This window comes from Vanessa tameamea, chromosome 3 (genome assembly GCF_037043105.1).
Source record: "Vanessa tameamea isolate UH-Manoa-2023 chromosome 3, ilVanTame1 primary haplotype, whole genome shotgun sequence".
Taxonomy (NCBI): Eukaryota; Metazoa; Arthropoda; class Insecta; order Lepidoptera; family Nymphalidae; genus Vanessa; species Vanessa tameamea.
In genome coordinates, this window is record NC_087311.1 from 7973688 (window position 1) to 8001649 (window position 27962).

Genomic DNA, 27962 nt, shown 5'->3' on the forward strand with positions numbered 1-27962 from the left:
TACACAAATAACAATTGTTTTAAACAAATAAGATCTTTCACCGGTTCTCTTCAGGTCTGAGGTGTTTTTATCGTTACATGTGGACGTAGACTTATATGACATGTAATAACTTTTTTCGAGAAGAATACTTATATTTAGTATTTCTACAAACAATAATCCAAAAACTGTTGATCCTTAAGTCAGATAAGCTCGCCTGTTACCTCGTACCATAGCCATATTCTTGCGCATAAAATGGATTTAACGCCGCTTTTGTTCCCATTACGATTATTGCAATTTTTTTATTTATATAGATAATAAATTGTAACCGAAAACTATCGTTTTGTAAAATAATATTCATAAAAATAAATATACGATAAATAATATATACGTCTTAAGCGGTTTTTTTAATGAATGAAATGGAATAATATAAATACGAAGTCTATAAGTAAAAACTGTGTAATGTATTTCATTTATTTTCTATTTATACTGATCCGATATTGTAGTGGGTGATTAAGGAGAATGTTATACAATAAATAGTCTGTTATTTACATCGACGATAGAAATTTTCTTTCATATATATTATTATAAGCACCTTTTGCATAAAAGTTTATAAAACCATAAAATAATACGATTCTGATTATGAAAGTTGAAATATTGATTGCTATTATATTACTGTAATATAAACCTAATTAATAATAAAAAAGTACTTACTTGAGAGCTAATTTTTAATATTCATTTTGATTGACATTTAAGTTAAAATTAACTATTAATAATAGTGTTAACAAAGTAACAATTAATACTTACGGTGTATAACGCTTTTACCGAAAAAAAAAACATTACAAAGTACTAATATATACTTTATAATTGAAACAGAAATTTTTATTATAAATAAATTTGAATATACTTATATTATTAATCTTCTTTACCAACTACTATTGTTTAATTTAATGAACATGGTAGGGGTGAAAATAAAAATAATAAAAAATCGATTAACATGAATTTATTTAGTTTATCAAATGTGTTTCGTGGTGGTGCGTATAATCCTTATAACACAGTGTACAAAAACAATTTACAATATTTCCAACACAACATACGTCTATTACAACAAGCCCAATATTACAATGCCCTGTGAATACTTTATAACAGATTTATTCTACAATATTTTGTGTACATGAAACGGCTTATTTAAAACAAAATAGCACCACAATAACGTCGTCACAAAACAAAACGATAAACATAATAATAATACTTCCATTATCGTGAATATTTGTCAATAAATAATACATCGTTACGTTATTTTAACAACATAATGAAAGGATAAATTGTAATTAAATCGAATCTCATAAAACATACATCACAACAATGCGTTCATTAAAAAACGTAGTTATTAAGTATTTCGTCTTCAATTAATTTATTCCGAGATTAAATTATATCTATTATTAAGCGATTATTATCTAATTTCTATTTACAGAAACATTAACACTAGAAATAATCTCATTCAAAGTAAAAAAAATATATTTATCTATTTCTCAACGCTACCGTGCAATAAATATGCCATAAGGTATGGTATATGATTTTATAAAGTTTAATGAGATTCTTAAAGGCATTTATAAATATAACGAACATTTATTAACTATGTTGATTTGCCGATCATTCAAACAGACCTATATTTAAGCAAACAACTAGACATTTATATTCAAACGGTTAGTTACAGTTGCGCATGGCAAGGCTAGATGTATTAATCTCATCAACGGCATTCATAACGTTGAGAAATATTAATAAATTTCTTAAAACAATCAATTTTAATAATACTTAAGTATTATAATATTATAAAAATATAGTTATCTATATTTACATTGACAGAAATCTATTTTAAATTAAAATAATTCTTATTCTATATAGAAATAACAGGCCGGGAAAGCCTTAAGGCGTGACCACGTAAGAGGCGCCTACCCACTAAGTAATAGCACTAAAAAGGCAATCATGAACTTTCACGACTCTTGGGTCGAGACTTCTCCCATTAAGACGCAACGTAAGGCCACCACATCTCGGAGGAAGGGACGGTCATTAATGAAAAAGCCTAGAGCCCAAGGTGGTCTCCTATAGGAGTATTAGATGTAACGACTATTACCCAATATTACAAAGATACCTAAACGATACTAGAATAAACTTACTAAGTCTATTCGCACGAAATATTCTCGTAAGAACATTGCACTATTTATCACAAGTCCAATAAACGAGTAGGTAAAATTTAATGCAAAAGCACATAAGTTAACCCGATGGGGTAATCATCTATATTTTAATCACTGGGTTTGGTCACTATGTATACGTGTCACTGTGAGCACAGAAGTCTTGTTGTGGTCACAGGAGAGGAACAGGCGCGACGCCCGGCACTAGAGGTTCGGGCACTCCCTGGAGAACCCCTTGGTGATAGTGATGATGGTGCATCATGCCGTTCATCATCTGCTGATGATGCAACATAGTCGCATGGTGCAATTGTGCGTGTTGAAGGGATGCGTGGTCGCCCTTCTCCTTCATCACGACTTCCTCGCGTTTTTTTACCTGTTTTCGCTCCTTCGCGCGGCGATTTTGGAACCAAATTTTTACCTGAAAATAAATAAAATATTTAGAAACTCTAATTTTGTACAGACACACATTAAAGTTATTTTTTTATATGTAAATATTTTACATTCAAAAAAACATATTCATGTGATCATTGATGTACCCGCTAGTCATGTAGGTATCGTTTCATATTAATCAATAAGTTATTTAAAAACTCACTTGTCTTTCAGAAAGTCCAAGGCTAACAGCGAGCTCGGCCTTCCGTCGTATAGTGATGTATCTGCTGTAGTGGAACTCCTTTTCTAACTCCAGCCGCTGGTGGTCGCTGTACACCACCCGATATTTATCTTTCGTGCGTGTTTTCCCTGCAGTAATATACATATTTCAATAAGTATAAAGTTCTCAATGTTTATCATTAATTCGACGAATATTTACTAAAGAAGAAATATAACTATAAGTTATCAATAATTCCAATATTTTCGATTACATTTAGTAATTTGTACGTTTAATCATCGGTTGGAGGCCGACCGTGCACCAGATGGGTGGAGGAAATAGTGGAGACGGCAAGTCAAAGCTAGTTTATCACAGCCAGAGATAGAGAAAAATGGTATTCCTTGGAGGAGGATTTTATCCGTAAGGGGGTCCTACAAAATACCTAATCTAATATTATATACTATCCATATAACATACATAACTATTATTTTTACAGATAATTTTCTCACTTAAAACTTTTTTTTTATCGGAAATAATAAAGCTCTATTATATTAAACGTCGGTTATTTAAAAACGTGTCTGTCGTTTGTGATTGTACTATACAATATATCTAAAGCCAATCAAGCCCAAATGAAATTCAGAGAGTCTCATAAGGTGTAACCGTTTACATAAGAGGGGAAAGTGTCCTCTCTTGGGCTCGATAACATTAATCCAGACGGTAAGGTACAGAGAAGCCGCGCACGTCGGCTTAACATCATCAAGGGACCACACGGCGCGATTTACTATACTATACATTTTTGTATAGTAATCTGTACTTTTATTTACATTTATATTTTCTAGGTAAAATGTTCTATTAATGTTTCGTTTTCTTTCTTTTACGTACTAAACTTGGTTGAATGATAATGTGAAGTAAGTTTTTACTATACTATGAACTAGTTGTTATGAGATGTATTTTAGTAAATGCTTATGTTTTGTTTCTTTTCTCTAAATATTATTTAATAAAAGCTAATTTGTCTTAATCTATTATGAATAGAGTAAGACAAAATTGCAATAATATTAAGTTTCTGATTTTATTTTGACTAAAATATTCAAACATTTTTTGCCCGATGTTTTAAAGAAAGAGGTGCAATGTTAGTATTACAATAATTCAAGTAAAATTTTGATGTTATCTTGTTAATTTGTAAAAATCTGATAACATTATTAGAAATATTCCTTACAAAATAAGATTTATGTTCTAATGAACAGGGTTTGATCTAAATCAACTTGCCATTTACTTGATATAATTAATATGATATTTTGAACAGATCATGTTGGTTATTTTCAAAAAAAAAAAAAAATTGGGAATTTTTTTTTTGTATTACCTAAATGGAAAAAAAATATTAAGCCAATATACACAAAACTTATACCAAAACATGAAGCGCGTCTCGGAAAAGGTTTGTACAGATACCTACAGACAATGTCTGCCGAGGGCTTTTCTTGTTATCTGTGAGTTTTTTAATATGAATATACCTATCTAAAATTTTTCTTTGACAATGCTCAGTTATAAGTGTGTAAGACGAATATTTTCTGTCCTACTACGATGATACAATTGACTTTATTTCATCTATTAAAGAGCATTACGTATCTACCTTTTTAAACGTAGGTAATCGGAACTCTCCACTATAAAAAAGATGCCTACCAATCACAATTATCCATTCAAATGATGTAAAGACTAGTAAAGACTAGTAGGTATAAAATATTTTATTTTAAAAGACTCTTAACGTGTCGTTCCTAGGTTTTAAACGTCCACAGGTCGAATAAGATAAACTACTTTAGAAACTAATAAAATTAATGAAACAACTGAATTACTTGGCCTTACTCTTGATGCCAAGTTACAGGGGCTCCTCCATATAAACGGATTGACGGGTAGAATGAGTTCTGCGGCATTTGCGGTTAAAAAAATTAGATTATTTACCGATGTTGATACGGCTCGCCTAGTTTATTTCAGTTACTTTCACAGTATAATGTCCTACGGTATTATGCTTTGGGGTACCGCAGCCGCTATCCATACTATATTTGTGCTGCAGAAGAGGGCTATTCGCGCAATCTATAACCTAGGAGCCAATGAATCATTAAGGTATAAATTTAAAGAAATTAAGATATTAACTGTTGCTTCGCAATATATATTCTGTAAAGTTTTGTATGTACGGAAAAATATTAATGTTTTTATGAGAAAATGTGATTCTCATAACATTGGTACAAGGAACAAACACAATCTTGTTACTCCTGTTACTCGACTGCATAGAGTCAGAGGATCCCAGAAAACGTTCAAAATGCTTCTGATGAATGCACACCTTGAGAATGAAACGATCGCCTCATGAATGTTTCTATTACTATACAATTATGTATGTAATTAATTTGACAAAAAAAAAAGACCCGCTGAGTTTCTTTCGCCGGTTCTTCTCAGGTCAGGTTCCTTTTTCCGAACCGGTGGTAGTGTTTAATTTGACCATCAATAAGTAAGTGTAATGCTTCTATGTTGAATAAAGGAATTTGAGTTTGAGTTTGAATTAATAGCAGAAGTCATTTCTCGAATATAACAATACAAGTTAATTAAGACTTCACTTAATTAACTTTATTCTTTCTTACTTTCTATCCTATTCTAACAAACAAAAATCACGGCCAATAAAATAAAATAAACTTTGAATGAAAAGTTATGTATGTATTTACGTATTATCTATTATGAATAAAATGGAAAAGGGTTTAGTTTACATAAATTGTGATTGATATTAATACAGATATTGCGTTGTTTTCTTCAACAAAAATTACAATTTATTTAAAATTAATAAAATTATAATTTTTTTAACTTCGAAATGGAACCATAGCCAGCACGGTCACGATCGAAAATTATAATTATGAATATATTAAGTCTTCAATTACATATTAATCAATTTAAGTTTAGGAAAAACTGAAGAAAGTCGATTATTTATAAAAGTCTATATTTAGTTATATAATAGTCTATATTAGCAAAATTGCCAAGTCATTTCGAGTCAGCGTTTAAATGCCGGAAAATCTGAAATGATGTCATCCCTAGACTATACGACAATCATAATTGTAATCCATTTGTAATCTAACGGTACGTGCCGAGTACTATATTTGTATATAAATGATCCTAATAATCAGAGAAATACACAGGATATTTTTACTATTCCGTCGAAAATTGTAATTTTTATTTACATTTTTTATCTTTACCTTAGATGTCTCAACAGTAAAATTACCAAGATACGTAGATCTGTTGACACGGCACTAAGACAGAGCTGAGGTGTCTGCTTGTATACTCAGAGTGTGTAAATATCCCTTATCTCGGTATTAGGGACTTCATAAATTATGTTTGTCACATACAAGAATGACACTTGAATTAGGTATAAATGTTACGCAATGCTTTTTTACAATTTATCTATTTTATTTCTTCAAATAATAAAAGTGTTATTTGTTAGTTAATATTTAAATAATACACCTCTAATTAAGTTTGATTGTTTAAAATCAACAAAACCAAAAACAATAAAAAAAATTTCACCGTATTTAGGTATCACAAATGACGCTACAAATAAAAATATGTAGATATGTAGCAGACCCGTTCCAAGTTTATGGATACCTTTTAATTTGTTATGTAACCCTTGTATGTCTCCGATATAAAAGGTCAAAAGTCAACATCGTGACATGTTTTCGTATGCGAGTTTGAAAAACTATAACAATATTGTTCATATAGATGCAAGGAGATAAACTCTTTAGATTTCCCGAATGACAGAAAATTATAACTTAAATAAATTTCCTGTTAGAAGAGCAAACAAAAGACGAACTAGTAAGTTAAACAAATATGCCCTATCTATAGGCGATGCAGTGTTTGATAGGAGTCGTTAATTTTCGTGGTAAACAGTGGCCGGCCGGGCACCTTGTATCGTCTGCCCTCACACATTGCGGTGTGCTTTTGTAATCTCAACAGATAACAGTTATAATATTTATATTGTTTTGTTAGTTCATACAGGTCTTGTAACTAGATCATTCCGATTTTTAATCCATTTTTATACTATAGTTTCATGATCTTTTTCTTAATATGCAAAATGTGATATTATTATTTATTAAATTACATGTAAGAAGAAAATACAATAATAATCTTCTCTTCTCTAAAACCATCTTCTGATGCGTTATTTTAAATCATTACTAGAATAATAACAGATTGTTCTGTGCGGTGACGAACCACATCGAGTATTTTTGACCTATTGACGTTATACTGAGGTGATAACTATTAAACTAAATAGCAAAGGATCGTAAGAACGACTGTTATCATGGTGGATTTAAAAAAAAATGATTGTTTGTGGTGAGCAAACAGCGCGGGCGGGCGCGGCGTTCGAGGGTGGATAGCACTTTTAGTCAGCTGCTATCATAGACAAATACACTGCCAGATAAACCAGCTCGGGATGGGGTGCATTGTAACCGACATTATACAAGCCTCGATTTCATGTAGATGAATACCTAGATGATTTAATATATTTAATATAACATGTGTTAACAATAAAGCCAAAAATGACAGATATGTCAGAATTTTTTGAGATAAGTGTTGAAAAACATCTGAATTGATTTAATTTTCTCATTAGTAATTAGAGTCACATATAAAGACTAAAAGAAGTATACAAGAAGATTTATAGAAACAAGTAATAGCATTGATAATGGAAAAAATATAACGTAAAATATATTTGCACAAACACGCTCTGTATGCTTGTAAATGATGAAGTTCAGTATTGGTAAATAATGAACGGCGCTGATACACATATCTGATGACGGGATTACATGTGTTCATAGTTCATATCAAAATCAGGCGGCTGCTTGTCGAACACGATGTTGAACACGATTTGTAAAAGGGAAACAATTACTAATCGACAAGTTATCGGTTACGCTCAACGCTTTGTCGGTCTGCCGAAATCCACGCTTACATTAATACGCGATAATCGCGACTAGCTAGTGATAGCGGCGCCTTTGAACATGTTGATTCAACAGCGCATATCGCTCGGTTACCTTCTTGTAAGCGCTTGTAATGCGTTTTTGATGGACGAGGGCGCGGCCGCTATCAACTATCACGGCGATAAACTCGGTGGAGACGACTATTGTGATATGTTTTAAAGTGACGCTGATCCTGTTTTGACAGAATCTGTGATGATCTGATTGCAGATATTGTAGAATAATTTCAATTCGGTTCGATATCAGACAAAAAGAGGTGGCTGTCGAATTAATCCATAAACTTCTCAAGGGACAGGCCCTATTTAAAGGGCGCTGTAGGAGGGCGGGTCGTAAAGCGGCAGTTCGGCAACTTTATGTGCTGCGTTACGTCCATTTAGGGCTCGAAATCGACCCGACGGCTTCGGCACCGCAGTAACCGCCTACATAGACAGAGTTCTAATATCCAAATAGCTATCATCATAGATTATGACAAGGTACAACAAGATTTGGTGCAAATCATGTATTTTTTTAAATGTGATGTCATATTTCCTTTAAAAAAATACGATCAAACATAATAATCTGTTTATAAAATAAAAGGAAAGAGATTGGAAACATTAATCAATCATCGTTCCTACGACAGACGTCACGCACAGTTTTACGCAAATCGGCAAACCAAATAACTCGAAAGAAAAGATTGATGACAGTTGATGGCTATTAATTACCCAAGTTTGCAAGCTGGCGATAGTTGTCAGTGTGATGTCACAACACAAAAGAAGCGTTAAAACATCGATTAGTTACGAACTCAATTTATCCAAACAATCGCCTCCTACTGTTGGCTTCTGAATTTTTTGCTAGCGACTAGAATCCCTGCTGCGTAAATACCACGAGATGAAAGAAAGATTTCAACACTCTCTAATTTTTTAACTGCCCATAATTTCAATGCACCGACCTTTAGAAGGATAGATTACAAAAGGGCGTATTCGTCATATCTTGGTGGACATAATGTTTATATAGTCTCCTGCTGAGCGAATCCTCTACTTGTATTTGTAAATGATTGTAGACAAAATATAGAGAATTATTTCCAAGAACGTTCCCGCGTTTGTGCAAACAGAACAAAATAAATAGAGACAGAAAGGTTATTGTATACATTAGTCTAGGTATGCATTGTACATGTGGTTACATATTATAAATGAAAGGCAAATATGACAGTATTATTGATATAACATAATGCCTTGTTTAGATGTTATATTGAAAAGTGGAGTTATGTATATTGATGAGATAGATAATAACGGAGATAAAAGCTTTGCCTAGAACCACATGTAGGTAACGTGCAAGCCTATTATGAAATAATAACTAAAGTATTCCGTAAAAATGCGATTCGATTAACTTTAATTCTCATTATTCTGACAATAATACTATATTTTGTGTTACAACTGTTCTTAGAAAATTTTGCAGATGCGAGGCAGCGCACCAAGTTAAGACAATAGCTAAGTGCGATTACAATAGAGTGCGCCAGGCGAAGTTGGCAAAGATTTAACTTTTCAGTCCCGAGGGCGCCATTGGCAGTGATTGTCGCCGGGAGCAGCCCCGCTATTCCGGACCCCGGGATTCCGGGATTAATTGCTCTCACAGTGCACTCGCTCCCTTGGCTCGCGTTAAAACAGAACGTTACTGTAAGCGCAAAATAACATCTAAGTAACGTTATGCCCAATGATAATTGCTGCGCATAACAATCACTCCAGCGGGAAATTTTAAATAGGGCAACATTTATTATTGCGATAATTGCTTTTGTATTTATTTTATATGTAATTTTTTTACATTGCAATTGTTCAATAATATCTTGCTTATAATTATTCTAATTTACATTACCCCTTTTATTTACGGCTACTAAATTAACCGATATTTTACTGTTGCCAAAATAGGATTATATAATTTATCATGCCTTTTATTTAGTACTCATAAAATGAATGATTTCAATATGTAACCCTAAATATAAAAGAAGCTTAATATTTAGCACTAGCTACTACATCAAATATATTAAGTTGTGTTACGAATTAGCTCAATTCATTCAGAATTGCAAGAAAATATACTATTTGTATTAAGATATCTATAATTTCATACTAAAACCGACAAATTATAATATTGGAAATAAACATTTGTCGTTTATCAATTTGCAACTTAATTAAGTTTGCATTCCAGAATATTGAGAAACAAAGCTAATGGGCCTTTCAGTCTCTCAAGCAATTCAGTTATTATGTAATTTCGGTAAATAAAATCAAGAGTAAAATAACGTTACTCTTAGAATCATAAATATTACAAAATTATTTTATCGAATAATTTAATATTTGTACTAGTAACTAACCAAGAAAAAGTATCATAATTAATTATAATTGATAAGGGTGCTTAAGACATTTTATAATGTAAATATCAATTTCCGAATTTACATGTTGTGTGATTATTAGTGGATATCTGCACCGATTGTTTCGGGTAATATTGATTTTAATGGCATAATACTTTGAGTTTGGATTGTTTCATAAAAAACCACTTAGGTCTGAACAGCGTTCCTCTGATGGCAGCGTCTCATTTTGAGCAGCAAAAAGAAACACCAACGAACCCAGGGCCGGATCTACCATATGGCTTTTTGGGCTCCAGCCCAGGGCCCCGTGGATTCACGGGGGCCCCAGCTAAGTCAAATCAAAGTCAAAAATAGACGATAATGCGAAAGAATCCATAACTTTATTAAATTAAAAAGTTCGTATGGTTTGCAGCCCTACGAGTACTACAATTAATCAAATCCATTCAATTAATTTAATTCAAGTCTACGTTCAGATATGTCTTAGGTGGGCCCCTAAATAGTGTTAGCCCAGGGCCCCCTAAATTTACGGTCCGGCCCTCAATGAACCTACGTATAAGCCATTGGTATAGAGAACTTAAATATTACTAACTTGTTCCTAATATTTTGCTAAATAAGACACGAATATTGATTACAAAACTAAGACAAGTGAAACCGATTAAAAGCTAGACGAATAGTGCACGTACCGAAATAAAAGTATCATGACATTCAAATTAATCACATTATTCAATATAGAAACATTACACAATATGCTAATTGGCGGTCAAAAATGAATTACCGCTTCGGTTAGAAATACTTCAGGTCTGAAGATCAGTCTTACATAACTCAGCGAAAGATACCTACAGTCTATTTCACCAAGGTGAATAGAAAAAAACGTTGACATGGATTTGAAGCGATAGCAAGATCATTGGTCGAAAGCTTGAATAATCTATGATATTCAATTTATGGATTCGCGTAAAAATTGCAATTTTAATGTTGACGCATGTTTTTTATTTTGGAGATGTGGATCTAAGCAGTTGAGTAAAATACTTAATATTGTAATGTAAATAAATTATACTTATTAATGAAGAACTATTTGTATTAAAATGCGTAATTCTATGGTTTGCTAATCTTTATTCCTTCTTAGATTGGAATGGATTAGATTTTGGAATATCTATTATATATTTTACATGAGGATAGCACGCTTTAGGAATCTCATTTTATATTTCCTCTTCTTGCAATTAACGTTGCGTGAAATAACAGCCTACTGCCTACTATTATATTAAACCTACTATTAAATCAAAACTGATACAATCTTTTGCGGTATATAACAGTTTATATATTATGATAAAATCTTTATAAATTAACATAATCAAATAGCGATGTTTAATGTGTTTTGATATATTTTTATTATTAAAGCATAGTTCATTTTAATGTTTGTACTTTTTAGTTTTGTATTAACCGTATGATTCCTTTTTTTATGTAGCACCTCTGAAAAAACAATGGTTATTGGATTATGAACAAAGCAGTGTTAAACTCCTACGTCTGTTTGGTATCTTTAAGAAGAAAATCGAATTCACCGCAGATCACGAGAAATATCAGAAATTACTGGAGCAAAATCGACAATACAATTCTAAATTTTCCTTTACAAAATAAATACAACTAGGTATACAATATATCTTCATTATATTGCTGTACGAATATTATAATTATTTTTGTAATTTATTTGTTTGAATGTATGTAGGGGATAATCTTGAAACTAATTCTAAAGAAAATTTACTGATATTAAGCTACTCTGTTCCAAAATGCTATAGGGTAAAAATTATATCATAAATATAAGTGTAAAGCCTACTAGGATCGCTAATAATACCTAAGATCAAGGTACGTTTCGAAATAATATTTAAAACTTGGTTTCAAATGTAAACCTTAGGCTTAATTTTAAATTAATATAAGTATTTTATCTGGTATTGCCAATACAGAATAATATCTATTTATTTTATTTATATTGAATTGTAGATAACGTTCACTATTTCAACATTCACGAACTAAAAATACATAATAATAAGTGCATTCGATTCGGAATACAATAACTATGAAGAAACAAACGATACGAAACGTAATATCTATATCTCGTTGGCAATTCAATCAAATAATTGTTATGCAGTCTCAGACAAAGGTTATCCGACCGTCAAAACAAAGCCGGAAAAATTGCAATTTGTCTCGCAAAGCTCGTCTTGTCTGTTCTTTCGACCTTCCGGAGCCGGTCCAATGTATTTAAAGAACAAATCAAAATAATTACAACATTAGGGTTTTGAATCGAGTTTATATCTAAGTGTTCCGTATTTTATTGTTATATGAAGATTAACATTATGTTAATATGAAGTGGCTAGCTAGTCTCTTCTCTTGTCAGTTTTTAAACGTGACAACGTTTGTCTGACATCGGCTCTACAGGCAGTGTTAAGAATTATTGTTTGGTAGCATTCACATAGAAAAAATAAATGTTATTAATTCAAAGACGATGAATGTTGTGAAACATCACTATCACCATTTATTTGTAATCATAATTTAATATTTTATTAGTACGATCAATAATAAAAAAATACATAATAGGTGGTATCTTTGATTGAAGCAAATTTGATTAATACTGTAATAACATTTTTAATTAAAACGAATGAATGATGAACAAGAGATATAGTTTGAAAGATATATAACAATGTTTTAATTAATTACTAAATACATATACTTTTAGGTTGTCTAATTTTTTTAAGTATTTATGGCACATGAGGCAGTTGCAGTACCAACATACGGGCTTGTACCTAATTGTATTATATTTATTCGTTGACCACGAGTACACATTACTGAATAGGTAATGCTTCAAACAGTCTTCCTCAAGTATCTCTTATATCGTCAGTATCGGTGTTAATTTTAAGTATTTGACTCACACACGCCATATATTAATTTCACTCGTCAACTAGTTAGACAAGTAAGTTTGTAAAAAAATCTCCGATTTTATCTTACATATTTAAGATTTGATTAAAAATTTGAATGTATTTAATTTTGTTGACTATTTTATAATTGTCGTAGCGTTTGTCGTGATTGACCATCATCGCACATCTTGACTACGGAGTCTAGTAAGCTTAAATTTGGAACAGTTTATTCCACGCACGAAACGATTTTTGGTTATTTTAATTTTTAACTTGTACAAAATCAGGACGGACAACTGGGCATATGTTATTGAGTTGAGCCGACAATGGAACAAGAAGGTGAATTCTCTTCAATGGCTTCTAGTGACGCTAATGTTTGGGCTCATTTTGTTTGTCTTTACTAGTTTTACACCTATAGGTATTAAGTATATTGCCACAAGCATTTTTTTTTAACATAATTTTATATTTCAATTTATACTGTTTAATTTTTAACTTATAATTAGACTAGATGTAGGTATATGGGTATATTTCTAAACTATAGGGTAGGTACTTTCCACTGAAATTGTTAAGTTCCAAACGTTTTCACTAAATGTAACTACTTAAATGTAACGTGACTTATTTTGAGGGATTGATATATTCTTATCTTATTCTGTAATAATTAATTAGGTATTAGAAGTTATTAAGAAATTATTAGTATTCCAATTTTTAAGTTTACTTGCAGATGGAGTAACAATTACCTAGTTAAGAATTGAGGTCGATATTGCAGGTTAATTTCAGCCAAGCTTGCATACCTATAGTGTTGAACGGTTAACAAAGCCTATATTCAATTTAGATAAAAGTTTTCTATGTTGCATTAGCATTAGCAGCCTGTAAATTTCCCACTGCTGGGCTAAAGGCCTCCTCTCCTTTTGAGGAGAAGGTTTGGAGCATATTCCACCTCGCTGCTCCAATGCGGGTTGGCGGAATACACATGTGGCAGAATTTCGTTGAAATTAGACACATGCAGGTTTCCTCACGATGTTTTCCTTCACCGCGGAGCACGAGATGAATTATAAACACAAATTAAGCACATGAAAGTTCAGTGGTGCCTGCCTGGGTTTGAACCCGAAATCATCGGTTAAGATGCACGCGTTCTAACCACTGGGCCATCTCGGCTCTCTTTCTATGTTGAATAGTAACAAATTATAGCAGAATGTTTCATTTGTCATTTGTCGATTTTAAACAACTGTCTAAAAATGTCTAATCCTAGATTATTTAAAGAGTCACACTTAAAAAATTAAAACACTCTTATAACAGAATTGTTATTCGTGTTATAAATAATAATTTGTAAATTTTGATTCCGTCAACGGATCAAGCTCAATGATGAAGCTAAATTTATTGTTTCTTAAATTCTACTGTCATTCGAAAAAGATATCTTTACATAGATCTATAAAATGAAGCTAAAACCAAGCGTGAAAAAATTTTTTAACGCGTTTTTATAATATTATAACCTTGCTACAACTACCATCAACCAATTTACTTAACTAATCAGTATCTGACTTACCAGCAGTAAATATCAAATTCGTATTATTGTTTTTTTTAATTGCATTCAATAGTTTCAAAAAAAGAATATTGTATATTCTGATGACCATTTCTGACATTGTGCGCTCAATGGTACTTATGTAACATACTAAAACCATAATAAGTATATAAGCATAAGTATATACCTATAACATCTTTACTACGATATTAATTATTCAGATATAATCAACGACAGAAGATCCCAATCTTGATGTTTTATTTTTAATATATTTAGAATTAACGCTCCAAAAGCTAGACGTAAGGTTGCCCAAGTTAGAAAGCTACTTATACACACAGAAATTGCTCGAATCAACTTCTACGTTTCAACTTATATTCTAGAACATTCAGTAGATACATTCTAACATTTAATAATATAGATGCTTCTTAGTTAAATAATTCGTAAACCTAAGTAATCAGCCTTTATAAAGCAAGTCCTACTTATTTCATTGTAATTGATATATCACAATTTACCTTCGCAATTTGAAGGGCTTAAATGACTTATAATGGGTACTCGACACATTGTCTTTCACGTCTAATATTTAACATATATTTAATGTAACTTTTTTTAAAAAGTACTGACTGCTAGTAAATAATAAATATATTTAATATTGTTACCTATATACTTATTTTACATTGAATAACAAATTAATTTAATATTCAAATTGAAAACAGCTATAGACACGATGTATATTTAACGTACAAGATTATTTATTTAGATTATGAGTAAGCATGGAGTTAGTATACGATTATTTTCATACAAGATATAGATAGGTATGTATAAATTGAAATGTACATGATCAATACCTGTAATATTGACTTTCATGCTAATTTTTAAAATCTTGTCGATAGAATAATTACCTACGTTCCTAATCAATGGTAATTTAATTAAACCTAATTTATCTTATAAAACTTCTATTAAATTGCTTGTAAGATCGTACTTGACCTGTGTAAAACAAAGAAATTATTAAATTATTGATAGGTATTGTGTTGTAGCCTAAAGGTACATTTTATAGGTGAAAAATTTAAAGAGGAAATAATTGCTGTATCCTTTGAATATAATTATTTAAGTGTTAACGTTTAAGAGGTATAATACTCGCAATAATGTATGTAATATTGTAATGCTTAGAATAATAATTATTTCGGGTAGATATGTCAGTTAATTATGTACTTACTACATAAAATGGATTTTATCAAACAAAACTTCTAACTTATACATAATTATAAGAATAAATTAACACAAGTGCTTTAGCTACTTACATTGGGATCAGAGTAATGTATGTGATGTTCAATATGTATATTTATTTATTTATATAATATTATATATATATATATATATATATATATATATTTATCCGATTATAGTTACTCATTATAGGCATATCTAGAACATTAGTGTTAATACTAAATATTTTTTCAGAGAAATAAGATGTATGGTTTGGTTAAACTTTTGTAAATACAGCTCCTCCCATGAAAACAAGTTTTTTTAATAAAATATACCTACCTAACTAGTATTTTAGTTACTTTGGTTAATATAATTAAAAATGAATTAAAAGTAATTAGGTATATATTTACATACATATCTAAATATATCTAATTATATACCTAATTATGTATCTAAAATCATTTCTAACTTGTTTAAGTAGGTATATAATAGGTACCCTTAAATGCCATAAATGTAAAATTTTTGAACTCATATAATTGCTATCGTTAAGTTAATATCTTTATATTGAAAACCTAACCTTATAGTTTATTGTAATTTTGAAAACATCTTAAAATAAAATTGATAGAAGGTAGATGAAAATAAAAACCTGGATTGGGCTGTGACTGATAACTTGGTTTTTTCATCCATTCGTAAGGCGAGCGCGGCGGAGCCGGCGGCTGTGAGGGCCTCGACCCAGGCGATCCTTCTCCAGGACTAGCTAAGTCCCCACGAGCAGGAGATGGCATTTCGGCTATATCTCTTTCTCCTGGCTCTCTTTTGAAATGATGAGGATCCGAAGGCCATTCGCCTCCCGCCGGAGTTCCGTTCCAAGCGCACCATTGCTGCTCTTCAAAGTTTTGATGTTGCCACCCGTACCATCCCCCCGCGCCGTATTGTCCGCCCTTGCCCTGGTACATGGCGAGCGGATTAACGTAATTCACCATGCTTCAATCACCGTCCGAGCATCGCACATACACTCGCTGTCACAACACTACCCTGTACCGGCTGTCTATGTAACGTGCAATACACAACGCGGGATCTTACTCGACTGAGGTGAGGCCGGATCTGTCGACTATTGCGATGCGGGCCGTGAGAGGGGCGGAGGGCGGTTGCTCCTCGACCAATTGGAAGGCAGCTGTTTTAAGCCCGCCCCGATATCAACTTGGCCGCCGCGCCCCACGCTATCATTTAATTTGCCTAATTAAAACAAAAATAATGGACACCGCTGTAATGAACTCGGACTAAACACGACTGAAATATTTTTATTTTTTATAAGTTGGAAATGTAGGAAAAAAAGTTTGTATTGGTTCATTTTAATTTATATAAATACATATTGATCATTAATTCACGATGACAGTTACGTTTGTATTGTTAGAAAATATTTAGTAATATCATATCAAAATAACTTCTAGCTTTCCAATTTCATTTAATATTACTTTAAGGGAACGTATATTTTCTGAGAGGTAAGTACTCCCAACATAATGGCTAAGAACTGACACTTGAATCTGTGAAGTTCAATCACATCGACTTTTGAAAGTATAATTTTCTGTATGTATGTAAGTACCTAAGTAATAAGTAGGTATTTCGTTAGGTAAATAGTTTTCACCTACCTATTTAGCTTTTGCCCGTGAATTTGTTCGTAGAGAATTAGTTACCTAATAATACGCTTAACAAAAAAAATTGTAATGTCTTCCAAACTTACTTGTTTTATAATCTAAGCTATCTCTAAAGCAAACTTTTACCAGATCATGTAAATGTAACAGAAAAACAGCACCTTTAACATCTGTGAGGTACCTACATAGTAGGTAGAAGTATCTCCTACCTAATGTCTGGTTTAAGTTTAGTGGTATAAATTTTAAAAACATAGGTAGGTAGGTATATGTCAAGGTACCTCCCTAGGTAGTAGGTATGTCTGTTATACCTACATTATTTCAATCGAAGAAAGGGGAAATATAAAAAAATCCTCAGAATTAGATACCTACATATTCCATGTGATTTGCTAATAGCTCTGCTTTAACGAGGTCCCATATTAGGTATTACGCACTACATAGGTAGTACCATATATATAATCTAGAACTTATATTGTAACTTATGTCTATAGAGACATTTCTTGATTAATCTATCTTTAGATATAATAGAACACTACTCCACTTCACTTTTTATATCCATTGTAATCTTACTTCTGCTTGCCATTTTGTCGCGAATTCAAAATGAATATACCTATCTACCTAAGACCAATGCTATCGCATCAATTCAAAGTCTAAACTGATTATTTTGTTGTACTTCTCTATACTTATTATATAGAAATATAGGTATAAATTATAAAAAAGTTAGTCTAAGTATTAATCTATTTATAAAAATTACCTAGGTACCAACTAGATTTCAAATAGGTATGGTTAAGTAGGTACTTACTAAGGTAGGTAATTTTCCTAGATATATTTACTTAGGTATCTACTATTTATTTACTATTCCAATATATCCCTTGTATCTAAAATTTATTTACGGTTGCCTAGATAAAGTCACAAGCAATTTTAACTTTGTTTGAATTTATGACTACCGCATGAACTCACCTACGTTGACACAAATTACTACCTAAGTATAAGTATACCATTATATCAATAAAAATAAATAGATAGGTTATATAAATACCCGATGACGCTGTTCACGACTAGACTGTCTGCGTTATTACCTAAGTATATTGTATTCCTATTTGTTTTTATGCTAATCTCAAAAAACGCATTGCACTGACCCATTACCTACTACGGATAATGCGAAGTACCTACTTATTGTTATTTAATTTCAAAAGTAATATAATTTTAACCTTACCTACCCAAACGTGACTGCGCTTGGTAGTGATGTTTTGTCAATCAGTGATCAATAAACTTAATTGGTCTGCTTTTGTTATGAAAGTAATAAAGACGTGCAAATGTTATCTGGGTTTTTGAAAGCGATAAAACTGTCAGGTACCCTTTCATTATACCTATGTGTTTACAATTCAATAATAATATGCTTTTTAAATGTGCATAGCTTTGATGTCACCGTTGAACCGGTTAGTTGAGTAAGAAAGCTTTTGCTTGGCTGGTTTGAAAATTATTATTATTATTTGATTATATTGATTGAAGAATATTACTTTAAAACGAAGCTTACTTTGTCTAATAACAAAAGAAAAACGCAAAAATATTTTTTTTAAAAAAAGCTTTTATATACAAAATTCTCTTGACCGTTAAGGAGCAGTGTCTAAAGCTGTCTGGTTAATAAAATTGTATTACTCTTATCATAAAAATACATTGACATCTGAACTGAACCGATATTTAAAATTACAGCTCTCTAGGATAAGAGGAAGTGGTTTTCATTCAGAATGCAAGATTTGACCTAAACAAACAAATTAATCATAGCAAGTTAAATAAAAACTTGTAACTACTTACCTAATAAATAAAGTAAATATATAGGTACGCATTAGATAGGTAATGCAAATCTGTAATATTTATTATTACATAGTACAGTATGATTAATTGTTACCTTATTAGGTATTATTTGTTTTACCTGACTTATTTATTATAGGTAAGTAATAGTATAGGTAAGTCTTAAATTTGAAAAAAAAAACAACAAATTACAGTATATATCGATTCTGACCGTGACGGATTTTTTCAATCGTGTTTAGCCAAATGCGCGGAAGATAATATAGTAGATACCTACCTACTACACAAAAACAGGTGCTTGGATTATCGCCGAGGCCCGTGAGGCCCAGGCCTAGGGCGGCAACATTTAGCAACAACAGGAGCAGCAAAACATGGTTAGTAAGCTGGTCGCAATATATAACCGTGTCTTCTGGGAAGTCACATTTAAAAACTCAAAAATTAGTCAATAGTACCTACTACAAAAAAAAAAATTGCTATTTGAGTTAATTCGTAAATCTTAAACATCCTTAAAATTTTTGTGCTTTACAGGGAGTAGAGGTTTGTCGTTTTTGCCTACTATATCAGTACCACAATCTTTTGTTATTCCAGCTTTTAATAGAACATTATTATCTACTAAGTGTTCTAAATATTAAAAATTGGCTAGCATGATTGAATGATAACATGCTAGCCTAGCCCTTAATGTTATACCTACGTCTCATTTAAAGATAGAATTGATTTACCCAGGGCCGGTTCTACCATATGGCTTTTTGGGCTTCAGCCCAGGGCCCCGTGGATTCAAGGGGCCCCCAACTAAGTCAAGTCAAAGTCAAAATTGGACGATAATAAATTAAATAGATCTCATATCCCATATCTTTATTAAATTAAACAGATCGTATCGTATGTAAGCCCTGCGAGTCCTGCAATTAATCAAATCCATTCATTAATTTAATTCAAGTACAGATATGTCTTAGGTGGGGCCCTAAGTAGTGTTAGCACAGGGCTCCCTAAACTTACGGTCAGGCCCTGGATTTACCATTTGGTAAGTATCTACATACATGATGCAAGTCAAGGCATAACTTGCGAGTAGGTTGGAATGTCTCAAACATTGTAATGCATGTTTATAGGCAAAGATGGCTACTTAAGTAATGGGGTAATATAATTTGCCAATATATATTTTACTGGCATACAATCAATAATAACGCTACGATATAATAACTAAGAAATAGGTACCTAGGTATCTATATAGTCATAGGGTTTTCCCACAATGCAGGAAGTATAAATATGGCTATCGTAGAAGGTAGATTCCTACCATATGTCCAGATTCACGTTGACCTCAATACTTTCCATTCGAGTCCTAGCTGCTTTAGTTCAGTTGGTACTTACTTACTCTTTTCCTGCACTAAATTACATAGATTATTAACTACTATAATTGAACACTAACTCCATATTTTTTTATCATCTATATAATCCTTTATTATCAAACACGGCTTATTTATCAAAGTTTTATTAATATTTGGTGGAAATGTATTAATTGTCAAAGCTAAAAGTATTTATTTTACTGAAAGAAAAACACGTAGGTTTTAGTAACTATTTTGATCGAAGATCTTTATCCAAACCCGTATGGATAAGTCCTCACAAAATTACTCATCACATATCCTAGCGCTAGACGGAAAAAAGAAGGGTAGGTACTTGATATTGTTGTGTTCCGATTTGAAGGGTGATTGAGCCAGTGCAACTACAGCTACAAGAGACATAATATTTTAGTTCCGAAGGTTGTCTGCGCATTGGCGATGGAATATAAATACTTAATAGTTAATATTTATTTTGTTACAACACCAATATCTATGCGTGGTTGTAATCACTTACCATCGGGTGGCTCAAATGCCCAAATAAGTTTCTAATTTTTAAAACATTAAAAAAATAATCAGAATAGATAGTGGTATTGATAATGGTGTAATTCCATCGGCATTTTTCCGTTGAATCAAGAATCATTCTTCGGTCTGAAAATTAACCCTTCCTCCGGCCATAAGTGGAATCCATGAGACGGGATGAAATGTGTTATCCAATAATTTTATAAATCTACATCTGATATCTCGCCTCAAAATATCAGTTACAATGAAACTTTTATTTTTTATCTAGCAATAGGAAAAGAAATAAAAATTGGTGAAAAGATTTTTTTAATTTGTTTGGGCGCTGTGTACAAAAACATAGCCTACGTTGCACACTTAGAGCAAATCCCAATATGAGCGAACGGGAAATACAAACATGTTGCTGGCTATTGAGAGTAGTTTATCATTTGAAGTTAGCTTACATAATATTTAAAATACATTTAAATTAAGACAAATCGAAAAAAGAAGGTTGTTAGAACAACCACCACTCAATTTTTTTTATTAATTTGACAAAAATCTCTTACAATGTGATTTAGCGAAGACCAACGAGTTTCAAAATTGTTGATAAAAAATACTAAGTAATTTGAATTAAAAAAAAAATGATTATTGGAAAGGGTCATGCGTAATTATAACAGCAATAGAAATCATTAACGCATATAACCTAACGAACTGCATTATAGACGGATTGGCTGGGAAAAATCTGTAATATCTTTTGGCTATATTAATTGTCAACAATATTTAATTGTGATTAATTATAAAATTTTTGAGCGTAGGTGGGTGTAATTTATTTCAACACTGTACTTGTTTACACATTAACATTAGATTTAAGCTCTCGTATCGTCAGTTTCAAAAAACATTACGCATCCGCAACTTCAACGTAAATAATCCTGAGAAAATATTTTTATCAATACCTAAATACATTTTTAAACTATTCAATTTAATAACATCCCGTTGAAAATATTTAAATAAATAATTTTATATTAAAATGAATAAAAAAGGTTTAAAATTTAATTTAATTTGTTGGCAAGAAAACGTGTCAACAACATTTTGAAGTACTTTTTCAAATATAGTAGAATACTCTTTTGAATTAGCTAAAAATCAGTTGGTAATAGTCGCATAATATTATGTGTAACATCTGGCATCTCATTTTGGTAATAACTTATATGCAACATTAACATTATATTTTCTCGAAAAATAGGTTTGCACTATGGGACAGCCAACTTTAGAACAACGTGCGCTTTATCGGTTTCCTGTTATACTCTTCCGTCCCTTATCAAGAAATCGCTCCCACAGATTGCAGGAAAGTGAGAGAATAAATGTTATGCATAAAAAATGAGTTAACTATGCTAACATAAGAGAGTCGAGTGTAGTGTAAAATATTTACGATATAAAAATAGCATGTACAAAATGAGCGCGTTCATTTATGATGAATGACGAACTTTGACATAAACAAATAATTACAATTGTATGTATAAATTCTATGAAATTTTTAGAAATTACTTACATTGTCTATCCCAATTTTTAACTATAGAGATTGTTATTATTAAATACAATAATTTTTACGCCTAGTAACCCTACTTACACGAAATACTCTGTTTTGTCTACACAGAATTTTTATGTAATCTGTGATGATGATGCAGTCTATGTTACACATATTATTTGAATTTTACTCTGTGGAGATGCATGGGATTATTGAATATACGATTTTACAATAGTGCATATCGGCGTCGTTTATTTTGTTAATTAATAGTGCTTATTTCATAGTTTCGTCACCTTTTACTAAATTACCAGCACTATTTAACGTTGAGTAAAATGTCTGCTGATAATATTGAAAAGTTATATCAAAATTATGGAATTCTCGCCGATGCTAAAGATGACATTTCAAAGGTAACCTCATAATTTCATATTGAATTGGTTCATCTAATAAATCTTTTATAGTTATCATTATACATTATATTTACTCAATCATTGTTTTATTTTCAAGCATGAAAAAGAATATTTGGAAATACTTGCAGCGGTAAAAGGATCAGATAAAGAAAAACGCCTGGCGTCGCAATTCATTGCAAAATTTTTTAACAGTTTTCCTAATTTGACGGACCAAGCTATTGAAGCTCAGTTTGATCTTTGTGAGGATGACGATGTTGCGGTAAGTAAAGTTCACATAACCCAGTCAATATATCTAAAGAAATAACATTAAATGAGTAGGTAAATAATTATCCTGTTTTACAACTATCACTATTGTAAATTATTTCAGATTCGTAAGCAAGCCATTAAAGACCTACCATTAATGTGTAAAAATAACAAAGAACACACTACTAGGATTGCTGATATTTTGGCACAGCTTTTACAATCAGAAGATGCCACAGAAATTAATGTTGTTACCAATTCCTTGGTCAACATTTTAAAAAATGACCCAAAAGGGACTTTAACTGGTTTATTCTCACAAATTCACCAAAGCACAGATAGTGAAGTACCTAATGAAGTTGTTAGAGAGAGGTGTATTAAATTTTTGGCTACAAAAGTAAAGCAGCTAGGTAGAGATGTTATTGATAAAGATGCTGAAGACCTTATTATCTCCGAAGGAAAGAAAATCCTACAGGTTTGACCTTTATATTTAATAAAATACATTGTTTTCATCAGTACATTTTATGCTTAGTCCCCAAAGTAGTATACAAAGTCCCCATTTTGCATATCTTGTCATTTAATAATTATCATTAATGAATGGATGTAATTTCTGAGGAAAAGTTGAAAGTATATAATTCATTAGGATTTGGGTTCATTGGTTTTAATATGACAATGTTTGTTGCAAATGCATACAAAGCTATGTCATAAGCTAGTAGTAAATAATTTGTGCCAAGATAGTGTAATATTCAGAGCAAGGGATTTTAATCAAAGAGCCCTACTTAAAAACTATATCTGTCATTTGTATCCACCAAGGGGTGTTCAAGAATTACGTAACACAATTTGGGGGGGAGGGGGTGTCTCGTAAAACGTTACGATGCGTTACATGGGCGGGAGGGGGTCTTTCTTACAACACGGTATGTAACCTTGTTTTTTTAAAATAAAAAATTACAGAATTAAAACTCCCAAATCGGCAACCCTTTTCATTTAGGTTTTACGGAGAATCCCTCGATTGTATTAGTCTGGTCGTCATTTTTGTCCAACCTGTGGGATCTACTCCACATCTCACAAGAGTGTTCAAATGCACTGTCATTACATGCATGGAAGGCTGTCTCAGACCATTGTGAAACTAGAGTACGGCCACAGCGGCTTGCTACCAGAAGGGCGAATGAGATTCTCTGCATTGTGTGTCTTTATTAAACATCTGAGGATACTGACTGGCTCGACGAAGACGAAGTTGATGCAAGTGGCTTAACAATTCCAGAACCGTCTTCGTCTGCACTCCAGGTACCAGTGATGAAAGAATCTGAGGGGCTAGCAAACCCGTGGACAGAGGAGCTGTAATTTCAATCGAATTGTTTTTTATAGACCTACTATACTTTGTTTTTATACTTGGTTAATAGTTGATTATTTTTAAATTTTGTTAAGAATACGATTTTATTTCGAGTAAAATGGTTAATTTCAGTTGGGTTTCTCTTTATAATTGCATTGCCAAAGGTTAAAAGAAAAATGGTATTTTATTTTAAGAGTATTAGTAAAAAAAACTAAAATAGGAGAATGAAGGGCGAAAACAATTATGTGTAAAGTCAAAAATTTATAAAAAATGAACAAAATATGCACGTGTTTAGGACTAAAAATCTCTTGTTTTATTTAGTATTATAAACGCAAAGTCAATTAAAACTATACCAAAGATAATAACTATAACATAACTTGAGTGTTACGTAACGTTTAGAGAGGAGGAGGGGGGAGTACAGAAAAACGTTACGGTGCGTTACTAGGGGAGGAGGGGGGTCAAAAATCTTCAAAAATTGCGTTACTAATATTTATATAATATACTAATACTTGAACGCTCCCCAACCCATCCTGAAGGAGCCTACGAGGACTGTGGTACATGAACTTGTTCTGACTATTACATAATATGTATAGTGTAGCATTTTAATATAATATATTCCAATATTCTCTATTATATATAATATAATAGTAATATGCAATCACTATATTTTGATTATTACTTAATTTAGGATTCCGTAGCTGAAGAATTTGAACATATAATGGATTTATTAACTTGGTCAAGACTTGGAAAGACACCAGCAGGAAAAAAAGAAATGACACAGCTGATAGCTGCACTAGCCTTTACGTCCGGGGATTGGCATCCAGAAGATCCTGAATATGTTGATAGGCTCATCCAATGCACTCAACATGCGATACCCTTATTCACTGTAAGTATTCTTTATTATTCTAACATGAAATGTCTATATTTGTTGTTTGTTAATGTAATGTTTTCATTTATTCTTAATAATCTTAATTCCACAAAATTTCAATTAATTATATACTGTATTTTTCAGAACAACAGCAATAAATGTTTTTCTAAGCTATTTTTATAATATGTTAACCTATATAATCATGTTCGTTTCAAATATGGCATAGATGTTTTGTTTTCGATTGAATTTTTTTTTTTTGTTTTATGTCATGTAATTCATGTCTCTTCACTAGTTCAAAATATGCGATATATTTAATTAGTATCCAGATCTTCTAGGGTTAAATAAAAACTGCTATTATTATGATATGTAATGTTAATATACATGCAGGATATTTTGATTCACTTATTAAAAATTTTTGACAGAATCAAGTGGATTCAACACAGTTTGTCAACATTTTCTGTGATCATGTCTTGCTTCGATGGAATGATATTGCAACCACAGGTGGAGGGACAGATGTAAAACTTGATATATTGAAAACATTTGCTGAACTTACTGAGCACTGTGGAGAGATAGAAAATGCTCAGGACAAAATAAATATTGTTTATGATGTTCTAATGGTAAATATTATATTTTATTGTTTTAAAACTTATGGCATACACAAAAATATTTTTTCATTGTATATTTTGTTATTTGGCAACCAATTCACATGCACATACCTTTTTATTATGAAATTTTATTCTTACTTATAATTTTATTTAAAAAATGCTAAAAAATAGAACAACAAAAGTATTCAATGGTTCAAATTATATGTTATATGGAAAATCACTTTCCTTCAGAACTATTTACCTGAAGCACCAGTTGAAAATGAAGAAGAGAATGCTGTTAAAGGAGAAGAAGGAGAAAACAAACCAGAAGACACAAAATCTACGACAGCACCATCTTTACAATTTTCTCATGTTGAATGTGCACTATTTGCTATTCACTCATTGTGTCGGAAAGCACCAGATGCTCTTGGAGCAGATACTGCACGACTAAAGACTTTACGCTTACGACTTCAATACACAGCTAGGCTAACTCAAGGATATATTAAAAAACTAAAAGAAGTTACACAGGTAAACCACTTACTTTATAAACATAAATATATTTATTATTTATTTTATCTAATATTATATAAAAAATGTTTCAGAGCAAAAAAGGTGAAGATGCCAATACAGAAGAAAATAAACTGAAAATAGCTGCTTTAAAAACAACATCAAATATTAACACACTTATACGTGATATATTTCGCACACCTCCTAGCTTCAAGAGCAAAGTGCATCTTTCATTCCAGACAAAAAAAGTTGAAAAAGAGGTATTATAAAAAAAAACTTCTCTTACTGTTGGCACAAATTTCTGTAGAATTTTATTTATAATATAGTAATATGAATCATATTAATATCTGTCCCAAATTTAGTATTACATAATAGTCAATATTTAGACTATATTGGATTTTATTTTTTAGATAACATCTAGCGATACAGAAGATAAAGATAAATCTTCATCAGGTTCAAAAAGACACAGACCTATCACCTTTGACAATGGTGAACAAAAGGAAGCACCCGAGAAACGTGCCCGTAGTGGTGATAGAAATCTTAAAATGTATACACCACCCTCGGGAAAATATAGTTCCAGATTAAATACCACTGGACGTTTCTCTGGCCCCAATTCTGGGCGAGGGAGAGGCAAAAGGGAATTCTGGAACAGGGGCACGCCCTTTAGAAAGCGCTACTAGATTGACTAAAAACTTCACATAATCCCATGGACTTCTCCTTTCTTTTAAGGACATAATTATATAGAAAGTCGCCCTTTAATTAAAGAAAACACATCATTTAAAAAAACAACTATGGAATGTTTTTCCATTGTACACAATATTTATATGGCTGATTAGCAAAAAAATATATAACAAAAAAAAAAAAATAGTTTTAAAATGAATAACATGAACTTCAGTTTTGAGATTGGGCGATCGCCGTTTTAATTTCGTCGTATACTTCGTTGATTAGTTCTGTTTTCAAACTTTTTTAGCAGTTCCAGAAGAAATAATATTGATTATTTCTCATATGTTGCAGTAGTTTTCAGTGTACCTTCAGCTACATAGTGTACGTAGATTTTATTTGACAAATTTATTCATAAAATAATGCATGTTTTATCGAATTAATATTATAAGTTCTCATCTTTGCCTTCATATGTAAATGGTAAGTAAACTAATTATCTACAATTAATTAAATAAGTTGGTGACTTGGAATTTCATTATAAGCTGTAAGTATTATATTTTGTAGTATTTAAAATATTATATTAACTACATCATACAACTTATGCAAAATGACATTGGCTGCCAACAACTCATGATTACGGTAAGTCATTTGAAAATGTATTAATAATATATCATTTAAATAGGATGGTCGGTCAAATGGAGCAATTACTAGAACATGGCTGCAATTGAAAATTGTTTCAGATTTGTTTGTCACACTTCTTTTTTAACCAAAGAAGTAACCACCTGGAATAAATTTATCTTCATATAATAAAATGATTTTTACGCAAACTACTGTATTATTTTAATAATAGTAACAGCC

General features: G+C 31.5%; 2 protein-coding genes across 3 annotated transcripts; one reads left to right on the forward strand and one right to left on the reverse strand.

Moving 5' to 3' along the window:
- Positions 1-963: 963 nt before the first annotated feature.
- Positions 964-16808, reverse strand: LOC113397220 (homeobox protein CDX-1). Of its 2 annotated transcripts, none has more exons than XM_026635463.2 (3): positions 16352-16808; positions 2761-2909; positions 964-2586 (listed from the first exon to the last, which is right to left on the reverse strand). In XM_026635463.2, the coding sequence occupies exons 1-3, from the start codon at positions 16686-16688 to the stop codon at positions 2341-2343; spliced, it is 732 nt and encodes a 243-aa protein (XP_026491248.1). In that variant the 5' UTR covers positions 16689-16808; the 3' UTR covers positions 964-2340. The 2 variants fall into 2 exon arrangements, with proteins under 2 accessions (XP_026491248.1, XP_026491249.1); XM_026635464.2 differs by having other exon boundaries at positions 2761-2906; positions 16352-16807.
- A 5876-nt stretch (positions 16809-22684) lies between these two features.
- Positions 22685-27931, forward strand: Cass (cassowary). The gene is made up of 8 exons (XM_026635797.2): positions 22685-22918; positions 23016-23177; positions 23286-23630; positions 25174-25371; positions 25776-25970; positions 26190-26465; positions 26540-26704; positions 26855-27931. Exons 1-8 carry the CDS (start codon positions 22844-22846, stop codon positions 27122-27124), a joined length of 1686 nt encoding a protein of 561 aa, XP_026491582.2. The 5' UTR covers positions 22685-22843; the 3' UTR covers positions 27125-27931.
- Positions 27932-27962: the final 31 nt, after the last annotated feature.

Excerpts from the sequence above, each read along its gene's own strand:
- Cass (XM_026635797.2), top strand. The coding sequence starts at position 22,844 with ATGTCTGCTGATAATATTGAAAAGTTATATCAAAATTATGGAATTCTC. Across the intron at positions 23,631-25,173 it reads AAGGAAAGAAAATCCTACAG|GATTCCGTAGCTGAAGAATT; the intron begins GTTTGACCTTTA and ends TACTTAATTTAG. Across the intron at positions 26,466-26,539 it reads AACTAAAAGAAGTTACACAG|AGCAAAAAAGGTGAAGATGC; the intron begins GTAAACCACTTA and ends AAAATGTTTCAG.
- LOC113397220 (XM_026635463.2), bottom strand. The coding sequence starts at position 16,688 with ATGGTGAATTACGTTAATCCGCTCGCCATGTACCAGGGCAAGGGCGGA. Across the intron at positions 2,910-16,351 it reads TCAGTCACAGCCCAATCCAG|CAGGGAAAACACGCACGAAA; the intron begins GTTTTTATTTTC and ends TGTATATTACTG. Across the intron at positions 2,587-2,760 it reads TTGGACTTTCTGAAAGACAA|GTAAAAATTTGGTTCCAAAA; the intron begins GTGAGTTTTTAA and ends ATTTATTTTCAG.